Source organism: Gavialis gangeticus, unplaced genomic scaffold (genome assembly GCF_001723915.1).
Source record: "Gavialis gangeticus isolate Ggan-Ray unplaced genomic scaffold, GavGan_comp1, whole genome shotgun sequence".
NCBI classification, from domain to species: Eukaryota; Metazoa; Chordata; order Crocodylia; family Gavialidae; genus Gavialis; species Gavialis gangeticus.
The window spans coordinates 157,412,640-157,423,392 of NW_017729032.1; the positions used below are offsets into that span (position 1 = coordinate 157,412,640).

General features: G+C 44.6%; 1 protein-coding gene across 3 annotated transcripts in view; it reads right to left on the reverse strand.

Moving 5' to 3' along the window:
* The window catches only part of HERC2 (HECT and RLD domain containing E3 ubiquitin protein ligase 2), a 217,422-nt gene that overhangs the window by 74,545 nt on the left and 132,124 nt on the right, over nucleotides 1–10,753 (reverse strand). For all 3 annotated transcript variants that reach the window (XM_019524227.1, XM_019524228.1, XM_019524226.1), the window contains exons 38-44: nucleotides 6,595–6,777; nucleotides 5,970–6,154; nucleotides 3,942–4,089; nucleotides 3,659–3,855; nucleotides 3,199–3,429; nucleotides 2,085–2,220; nucleotides 1,320–1,463 (exon numbers count right to left, since the gene is read on the reverse strand). In XM_019524227.1, coding sequence (XP_019379772.1) covers nucleotides 1,320–1,463; nucleotides 2,085–2,220; nucleotides 3,199–3,429; nucleotides 3,659–3,855; nucleotides 3,942–4,089; nucleotides 5,970–6,154; nucleotides 6,595–6,777 — 1,224 coding nt within the window. The remainder of the gene's footprint in view (nucleotides 1–1,319; nucleotides 1,464–2,084; nucleotides 2,221–3,198; nucleotides 3,430–3,658; nucleotides 3,856–3,941; nucleotides 4,090–5,969; nucleotides 6,155–6,594; nucleotides 6,778–10,753) is intronic.

Below are 10,753 nucleotides of genomic sequence, written 5' to 3' on the forward strand. Positions count from 1 at the left end.
GGTCACAAGCTGGCGGAGGGAAGGTTTAAGTTGGACATCAGGAGGCGCTACTTCACAGTCAGGGCAGCTAGGGTCTGGAACCAGCTTCCAAGTGAGGTGGTGCAGGCTCCCACCCTGGGGGTTTTTAAGAGGAGGTTGGATGACCACCTTACTGGGGTCGTCTGACCCCAGTACTCTTTCCTGCCATGGCAGAGGGTCAGACTAGATGATCTGCTCAGGTCCCTTCCAACCCTAGAAACTATGAAACTATGAAATGAAAGGTAAAGCAAAACAGACATTTGTTTAGCTCCACCTTTAGCTGTAGAATTGCTATATTCTCCACTGACTGTCATTTAACAATTTGTGGTTCCTCTTGAAGTAAAGTGGCAGCTACTTAAGACCACCAACATCACCTTGAAAACTGAAGAGGGAAAAATAGGAAAGGTACAAATACACACAGAGCACTGGGGTACTATCAGAGCAGTTTATAGGAAATTTGTCAACATCAATAGAATTCAACACAAAAAAACCCTGTCAAAATGGTCTGAAGAAGAGATGACCTTGAGTCATACAATGATTCCATTGATTCCCCCTGTATATTTCTCTCTCTACTTATATTGAAGAGAACTTCATCCAAAGTCTATTAACTGTGCCCTCAGCACCAATTCTAGGGAAAGTAATCTAAACTGATTTCTTCTTTTCCAAGACAGCTAAATTAACTTTCCAAAAAAATATTTAAAAGGTTTAATAAATTAGGATGATATTGCCATGATGGTCCAGAATATATGCAAAAGAATTCTTGTGGGTAATATTTTTACTGCAGCAACTACACATTCCTGTACCAAACACAACATCACTTAAGTACTACCTTAACATGAAAATTAACAAAATTTGCCACTAACAATGGAAAATCCACAGCCTGTGTGGTTGGTCCAATAAAAGGTGTGATCTACAAGAGTTTTTGCCTTTTTAACAAGTTAAGCAATTCCCAGCATTTTAGGCTCCAAACACTTAGCTTGACTCGCCTAGTTTAGAAAAGCTTAAAAAGAGTAGTATAAATGTTCTCAGATCCAGTGAAAACTCCCCAAAGATTTCTCCATGTCTTTGAGGGGAAGTCAAAGTTTCAGGCCACAATGTAGAAGACTCGTACACACTAGAAGTGCAAGACAGGGAAGTGAGGTCATCTGCTGAGTGAACCTAACACAACCACATAATTAGTTTAAATAAAACAACAACATTACAGATTCTTTATGTTACAGACTAATAATCAGCAACAGTTACAATGGTGCACATGGCTGACTATGCAGCTAACTGAGCTTGCCAAGATAAAAAAGCTCTACCTGTAGGATTTAATCCACCTTCTTGTACAGCTGGTTGAGACAGGATCTGCCTTAATTTATCTTGATGAGAAAGCAAAGCTCGACCTGCTTTCAGTATGTACAGTTTTAACTGCTGACACCTCAGAAGATCCAGGTCCACTTGACCTATCAAAAACAATTAAGTTGTCATTAGCTAGACAACAAAAGGTATTCAAAATAACAAAGTTAAATGCAAACTGCTGACTGACTCACAAGAATAGTTTTTAATACAGTCAGTTATGGCTGGAAAGGACAGTGGGCAAGGACTAAAATAGAAAGTTTGAAATGTACTAGTATAAGGAACCAGTACAGGGCCTAGTAACTAAGTACGATGTTAAAATGAAAACAGTGCTCTCTCAGTTAATATGCCAAATGTAGACCAAGTCTCTCTCAATTTAAAATGCAACAGACCTAGTTGTGGCAACAATAGTTAGGTAGAAACTGCATCAAGTATTTTCAGACAAGGAAAGGCTCCAGACAAACTAGATCTATATTCTTCTAACCAAGATATAAACAAGATTCCATTAACAGTGTTTAGGAACTAATACATTTTAACTGCTTCTCAAACTTTCCAACTCCTACGGGCGCAACCCAGAAAGGTCATGTGTTTCCATTTTGTATACCACTTCCTACTCCATGCCAACCAGGTAAGAAATGAGTTGATAAGGACCAGCTTCTTTGTAGAAAGTTTAATGTTATCAGCATTTTAAAGAGAAGAGTTAGTTGATGACAAACAGAAAATGATACCTGAAAGACCCTGATTGGGAGACTTCATTCTGTGCTTTTCTATCTTACTCCCAGCCAAGTTTACCAGCTGAGCCCAGACAGACAGCATTGGTTCAGTGAAAGGCAAGTTGTTCACATTAAAAGCTACTACTGGAAGCTAAAAAGAGCAAAAGAAATTGATGATTATTACTCACATATTTAGACATTCTTGAAGTATACATGATCCATACTCTTAACAGAATAAATTATTTCTCTCTCACTGCTCTTAAGCTGGGACAACTGGTGATAGCTGCTGTCTCTACAGACCTGCAGGGCATGTCTACACATGCATTAATGCACTGTAATTATGGTGCATTTAGTTTATTACCTTTAGTAATAACAGGTACTAACTAAATGTGCCATATTTGGTACTACTACACAGTAGCACTAGTCCATGCTTTTTAAGTTGCATTAATGCATGCTAGATGGGTTTTTTTTCATGCCATGCTAATGTATAGTAGAATCAGTCTACTACGCTGTTAGCATCTCATGGAGACATACCCACAGAAAGCAAATGAGCTACTGGGACTGTAGTGGCGAGGCATTTAAGTGTGGCAGGAAGAAGAAAAACAGGCAGAAGAGACAGAAGAAAGCACTGCTACTCCTGGAGCAGAGAAAGCAAGACTGGGATACTGGCTGTGCCTTCACCAGAGAGAAAAAATGTGTTTTGCTTTGGGTACCTTGAGATATAAATCGCAGTGAACACAAGACACTTTGTTCATGTCACCAAAGTTAGCAGACTAAAGTTAGCCTATGGAGGAGCCTAGTCTAATTCAATCTGCTTCTTCATGATACTACTAAAAGCCTTGCCTTCATGAAGTTCAAAACACATATGCTTCCCAAAAAGAAGACATAACTTTGCAGGGCTGGGGAAACTCCGCCCCCCCCCCAATACTGCTGTTGATTTGCACTAAGCCCTGCAGCTGTGGCACTGGCATATTATTTGCTCATTGAAAAGCAAATTATTTTTCAGAACACATTAATTTGTCACACTGATTTCAACTGGAAAGCAAAAAACATTCTACTTCAGTTTCCTGTGAAAGTGTAACCTTTTTAAATGCATCCCATTAGAGTAAGACCAGTAGGGGCCACTTACCGGTTTTAGCTGACTTAGGGGACACACCCTACACGTTCGCATGTCATAGAACTGTACAGTGATCCTTCCTTTTGGAGTGATGCGTGTCACTGTGCCCTCTCCAAATTCATCGTGAATTACTTGTCCACCTAACCTCAAGCGACTATCTATTCCGCCAATTACAGCCAGTACTGCCATTAGTCCGCCCACCTCAGGGTTCTCAGAATCAGGGAAGTAGTCTTCTAGAACAGCCTAATAAAAAATAGTAATAATTTAACTGTAGAGAGAAAATAAATACTTCTATCTACTTTTCAAAAAAGAAATTATATAAAATCAAGTTTAAAGTTACAGTAAGAAAATATTTTACAAAATGGTTTCAAAATTACACTTAAACAGAAAATTACATTAAATTAGAATATTTACTTTCTTAATTATTTCTATTTTTTTTAAAAATGAGCTTATTTTAAAACGTGGAAACTACCCCTTCTGACTGTTTTCCTGCAAAGATGTGGGTGATGGAGGTTAGCTGAGAGTTGATGTACTTGTTTATGAGTCCATTCCACTGGCTCAGTGAATGGAGTGTCCTTAGCAGTGCCACTATCTCCTCTGCTAAAGTACTGCTGTGAGTTGCAGTCAGAGATGCTTGAGGCCTGGCCTTCCTCCTCCTCAGAGTAGATTCTGAAATGAAGCAGTCCAAACTCAGGATTTGTTGATTTTAATTATGACAAAGAAATTAAACCATTAAAGAAAAAAGTATACTGTACCTCTGAGTAGTGGGATATCTGAAGAGCAAGTACTAAGCAGGCTGCCTAAAAAACCAAACAGTTTTTCCACAAGGAATTTCATATCTCTTGACCTTTCATTTTTGTCCCAGGATGGAAGTACCGCTTTTAATAAATGCACAGCAAGGATCTAAAGAAACAATGGAATCAGAGTTATTTCGTTTTACCTGGTAAGTTACCAGATATTTAAAATAAGGATTATTTGCCATTGGATTTCACCTATATTGAAGTATTAAGACTAGTCACCCCTTGGTACTCTTCACTGTAATCCTTGTTGTTTCTGACTGCTAGCAAATTCATTATCCAGACTTTCTAGTGATTTTCAGGTTGTCTGCCATGTCAATTCATGTTAGTAATACATTTTATTACTTACAGCACTGACAGCATTAAAAAGGAAAATTAGGTTGGAACAGCGAGTCTACCCACAGAAAACTTGATGAAAATGGAAGAACAGGAATAGGAAGGGGAAAAGGAGATCTGGATCAGGTTCCAAATGTGGAACCAAAAGCTTACATTTTAGTCTCAGACCTCCAAAACAATCCAAGAAAAAGCAGTCTTCTAAGAATGTAAGGTGCAAGAGAGAATAGTATCTGAACGCAAACAGCCAAACTACTGTTTGAAAATGTTTTCCACACAGCCTGCGCATACTGTACAAAGTAAAAGGCTTTCACAAAATTAATTAACCAATTTCACATTAGCCTGATATTCTATAGAAAGCCAGCTAAAACTACAGAGTATACATGATCTCGCAAGTCTCAAATGAAAAAGTAAAGAAGTGTAAGCATTTTAAATTGGAAAAATGCTGCAGACTATTTTTCTGAACTTCTACCCTAGTCTGATGCAAGTAGGCTACATCTCTCTTACAGGATATACCAAAAACAAAATCTTCTCTCTGTGGCAATTCTCTTCCCTCCCCTCCCCAAAATATAAGTGGGTATAAGGTGTACCTTGGGAGAGGAGCTACTTTCCTCTGAAGCATTTGATATTGCCACTGGATAAGGTGGACCATCACCAAGGTAGCATAGCCAATCCTCTTAAAAAGGCCTGGCTGCCATGCCTTGATGACCTGCTCTGGGTCATGCTGATCATCAGATTTGGGTTTGGGAAGGAATTTCTCTCTAAGTCAACCTAGAAGAAAACTTGGGGATTTTTTGCCTTTCACATGGAGTGAGCCAAGATCATCTGGGCATGTAATCAATCTCTGCTATTTTACGAGATTCTGACACTGGTGGTACACAGGGCTCTACTTCTTGACTGTGGCACAGTTTAGTCTGACTGAAATATTCTAACTAAAATTTCTGAGCTTTATAAAGTGATATCTTGGTGAAATCTAACGAACTACAACATACAAAACATCAGGCTACGTGAATGAATCATCCCTTTTGGCTTACCACTCTATGAAGCCTTTACAAAAATCTGTAGCCCCCAGAGACCTTGCAGACAGACCACTTTCCCCTGGGAGAATAAATGTCTTCAAGCACAGAGCAGACTTCTCAGAGGTCTCTTTTTGTAACTCTTGCAAGTAACCTCCCCATATATACAGTCCTTTGGATATTCTGCAACTCAGTTTAATTAAAGCACACTGAGCAAGTGCTCCCATTTTTTTTTTACCCAATGGAGAACCATCAGGAGGAAATGTTTGTTAGTATCCAAAAGCTTTTAAAGTTACGTAGGGCTAGAGTGGGACTTGGGATGCCACTCACTTGAGCTGGCTGCAGGCAGAGCACCTGATCACTATATCAGCCCCTAATGACCAGTATATACACTAAGAAAAGGGCACAGCCTTAACAGTAGATTTAATGAGTAGTTGGCAAATCAGCCCTCTCTTGAATGGTGAAGATGAACAAATTTTATACAAAAGGCATGCATGTTAACTGGTAGAAGGTTTTTAAATTAAGAAATTAAAAAATAAATAAAAAAGGGAAACCATCTCCAGGTTGTGGGGTGCTGTAACAAGACGAATGAAACTAAGTTCGCTGCATACCAAAAAAATCTGGAAACGCAAGTTACCTGTCTCTGTAGTGAAGCAGCAGTAAAAGATTCATGCCCCTCCACAATTTTCATTAGCAATGTTATCCACTGAGATGTGCTAAGGGTGCTGCACATCTGAGGCATGAGGGCTATACTTCGAATAAATCCCAGTGTGCACCAGCTTCTATGCTGTTCCTTATAAACCAATTTATTTGGCAAGGAAGCTGGAAATAAAAACAATACAGGAACAATTTACTTTTCTGCCAACCATACTGCAACATCTGAAAGCAGTCCACTTTATTAGACAGATCTTAAAGCTCTATTACAAGAAGGAATAGCTTAGAGTAACTGTATCTTCATGACTTAGAGTTATACTGTGCTTCTCAACCAGAAGTAAATAAAGACAGCCTTTGTTTAGATTCCTTGTAGAAGCCACCTATTTGTGTTTTAACACAGCAACAGCAGCATCAGTCAGGGAAAAGCACATACAAAACATTTTATTGCACTTCCACAAATAGACAAGATGGAAGCTTTGAACAAGGCCTGGGTTATGCTGCTAAACTAGAGACTAAAAATTAAAGTAATAAAATTATTTTGAAATCATGCAAGTCTCATCACCCCATAACTGAAGTGTTCAAGTCAGACAACTGCATACTCCACATACCTGATTTATCTATGGTCCCACTCTCCACAAGCATGCGCAGTAATCCACACAAAGTTCTGGTTGCATCATTCTGCATGACTTCAGCATGGACTCCAGCAGAAAGACACAGTGTCTGTAACAGGTTCACGGTACTTGTCAGCATCATGGAAGTGGGGTGAAGGTTCCTTTCAACTTGTTCTCCTTCTGAAGCAAGAGTCAATACATTAAAGGATTACTTTAGTAACAAGATAACATGGCTGAAACAACATTCTGAAACAAAAATGTGAAAACAGGGAAAAAGTACAATCATCGTAAGTTTTCATGCAGAAAAAGGACCTTACATTTCAATCAAGGTATAAAATGTAAATTATGGTATGTAAGGGTGTTTCCAAAGTTCTGTATCGGTAGTATTTTTCTAAAAGCAACATTAAAAACATGGAAATTCGAAATGCAACTCCAAAAGTCCAAAAGACCAGAAATGTGACAAGACACTGCCTAGAATTAGCTGTAAAACAGTCCCTGCCTTAAAAATAGCAATAATGCACATTCAAATGTGCCCATCATGGGACCGTAGCACAGGAATAGCAGCAGTCAGATATAGGGGTGCACCGATAAAGATTTTTTGAGACGATACAGATGGCCAATTATCAACAGGCCACATCAGCCGATACCTATTAGACTGCAATCCAGCAGCTTGGAAAGCAGCATCAGGCTGGTAAGTCGGGGGTGGGAAGGGGCATGGGAGGTGCAGATGGAGTCCCCCACAGTGAGGGAGGGGGGCTGGGACAGGCACTGTAGTCAAGGCAGGACAGGGTGCGGGACATAGCTGCGAGCAGCTCGTCCAGAAGGTGGGGAGAGAGCAGGCAGTTCCCACCCCTGTGTGCACTCCTGGGGGAGGCATGGGGAGTACGTGCCCCTTAGATCTGCATGCGGGGAGAGAGTGGGCTGCTGCTGCTGCATGCTCAAGGCCGGGCTGTGCTTGGGGTGGGCATCAAGGCTGGGAGGGGGGCTACGGTCAATTCCGGGGTTATAGTTATTAATAAATCAAGCAATCAATCAATCAATCAATCAATCAGAGCAGAATCCACACACAAAACAGAGTAAAGAAACCACACAACACAGAAGAAGTCACACATAAGCACCTTTTGCAGCACAGGAAGGATTAACATGAAGCGTGCTGGAAAGGCAAGTGCCAGATCTTCCGGCAGGGGTGGGAGAGGGGCTGGGGGGAAAGCTACAGCTGCAAGTGTCCTGTCTCCCTCCCCCCTCCCCCCCCCATCCTCTTCCAGAACAGCCATGAGGCTTCTGCTGCCACTGGAAGCAAGAAGGTGGGACATCCCTGCACCTGCACCACCTTCCCCACTCCAGAAATAGGCACCAGCAGCAGAATGATCATCTCCTCCACCCCAATTTCATCTCCCAGCATAAGCCTCCCACTGCCAGAGGAGGACCTGGAGCTGGAACCAGGAGACCTGAGCACCCTGGTTAAAGCAATTCTGGGGACCGAGGAGGAATCTGAGTTTGTGCTTCACACTCTTCAAAGTTTCCCTAGACTCAGGTCTCCTTCTCTTGGAAGCAGCACCTCAGAGAAGGTTGAGGAGGTTGTGGAGGCTCAGGCAAGTGGCTCAGCTGAGTCAGCTCCTCCTGCTGTTGTGCCTCAGCCTGCTGAGGAGGGGAATAAGGCAGGATCCCCACCCTCAACCCAGAAGTGGGGGAGTAGTGTAGTGTGGGATCATTTTGAGGTGGCAGATGATCCCATGCATGCCATCTGCCAGCACTGCCAAAGGCACATCAGCTGAGGCAAGGAGGCAAAACACTTTACCACCACGGTGAAGCTGCTGCATTTCAGGAGGCAGCACCCCCTTGCCCTTCTTCCTTCTCAGCCTGGCACCAGTGCGAGTGCCCAAAGGAACGTCTCCCACTCACTCCAAAGTCCCTGCCCCTCCAAAGCACAAGCAGGCCACCCTGCAGTGGTGGGGGAAAGCTGCAGACAGAGGGGGGCACACTCCCAAGGTGAGCAAGATCACCCAGACAGACAACTGGGGAGATGCTTGCTCTGGATAAAAAGCCCTTCTCCTTAGTTGAGCGGCCAGGGTTCAGGCAGCTCATGGCGCTCTTGGCCCCATCTTACCAAGTGCTGGCACACACCACCTTTAGCAGGACGGCATGCAGGGAGTACCTGAGGGAGGAGCTGCACAAGGCAGGGCCAAGGTAGCCTTGCACTTCACCTCTGACATCTGGAGCAGCCGAGGTAGCGATCACACCTACCTCTCCCTCACAGGGCACTGGTGCCATCAGTCAGGCCATCGGTGGGCTCTCCTCCAAGCAGAGGTACTGGATGAGTCCCACATGGCAAAGGAGATCAAGGCGGCCATGAACTGCATGGAACAGGGGTGGCTCATTGATCAGGCTGAGCTCACCCACAGGTTCATGGTCACTGACAATGGGGCCAATATGGTCAAGGCAGTTTGTGATGCCCCACTGTGTGGCACACAGAATGCACCTCATAGTCAGAGATGCCTTGGAGGGGGACAGGGCTGCTGGTGATGGCGCCACCACCACTACTGCTACAAGCCAGCTGATTTCAAAATGCAAGAAGGTGGCGGGCTACTTCCAACACAGTATCAAGGAGGGCAAGATGCTGCGGGAGAAACAAGCAGAGCTCCGCAACCTGCAGCACAAAATCACGCAGGATGTGGAGACTCGGTTGAACTCCATACACCTGATGCCTGAGGGGCTGGTGGAGCAACAAAAGGCCATCCATGAGATGGCCTTGCTTAGGAAGATCAGGATCAGTGGCCCCCTGAACAGAGCCGAGTGGGGTACCATCTCCCAGATCCTGGTGATCCTCAAGCCCTTCCTCAAGGCCACTGAGACCCTTAGCACTGACAAAGCCCTCCTCAGCCAGGTGATCCCCCTACTGAGGGAACTGGAGAATCAAATGCAGAAGTTCCAGGGGATCAAAGTTCCTGGCTGGGACAAGCTGCTATCACCAGATGTGCGGGCACTGGTGAGGCAGCTGTAAGAGCATCAGGAGACAGATGGATCCCTTCCAGTCCAGGTGGTCCACATGCTGGCAGGCATGTACGACCCGAGGGTGAAGGGGAGAATGTGCACTGGCAGCACCAAAACCCTTGATCACTGGATGCAGGTGCTGGTCAGAGTCAAGAAGACAGAAGGGCAGAGATGAGGAGACATGGAAGAGGGGGAACCACTTTTCTGCGACAGCACTCCCAGCACCAGCCATTCTCCTCCATGCCAGCCACTGCCAAATGCAGGCCAAGGGCATGGCTTCAATGCTGGGGTCCAAACACACCAGACCCCAGCCTCGGACAGGTAGTGCCAAGGCTTCAGCGGCTACCTATCTCGCTGAGGACATGGAGCCCCTGGACTGCGACCCCTTGGCCTACTGGGCAAGCCACAGCCAGATGTGGCAGGATCTGGCCATGGTTGCCCAGCAACACCTGTCCTGTCCACCAACCAGTGTTTCAAGTGAGAGGGTGTTCAGCACTGCTGCAGATGTTGTGACACCCCACCACACCTGCTTGGATCCTGGTTTGGTGAAGCAGTTGGTGTTCTTGAAAGTGAACCTCCCGCTGCTTGGGTTCCTCAAGCTCCACCTGCAGATGGACTGAGTGCCACCCTCCTCGCTCCATTTGCACTTGTTTCCTTTTTTCATTTTTTAAAAACCAGTTAATGCCCCGCTCTCAGCTGGAGAGGGAATGCCACTCACTGCATCACCAGCCAGCAGGGGAAGAACATGTCCCTGCTGAGCTCGCTCCCATGACAGGACAAACTTGGACGTATGAGCTAGAGAAAGAAGAGGCCCCAGGTCCTGGGCATGACCACTAAAACTGCACCCTGGAAGGGTAGGGAGGCCTGGTGGGACTGCTTGCAGCACAGCAGCCCCATAAATGCCAGGACCAATGATCTCTTGGTGAAAGGCATGTAGGAGGCGCTATAACCTCCAGCTAACACACACATGCACACAGTCCTGGCTGGGGAAAGCCCAGACATGTCATGTCTTTGACAGGCCTGAGGCTTGCTGGTTGCAGTGGAGTTGTGAGGCTCCAGGTGAGCTCAGCTTAGCTGCCTGGGATACCAGCTTTCAGGTTGAAAAACTCTTTGTCAGGCTGAGGAAGCACCTGTAGTTGGTGGGGGTATGTGCTATTCCTGGATT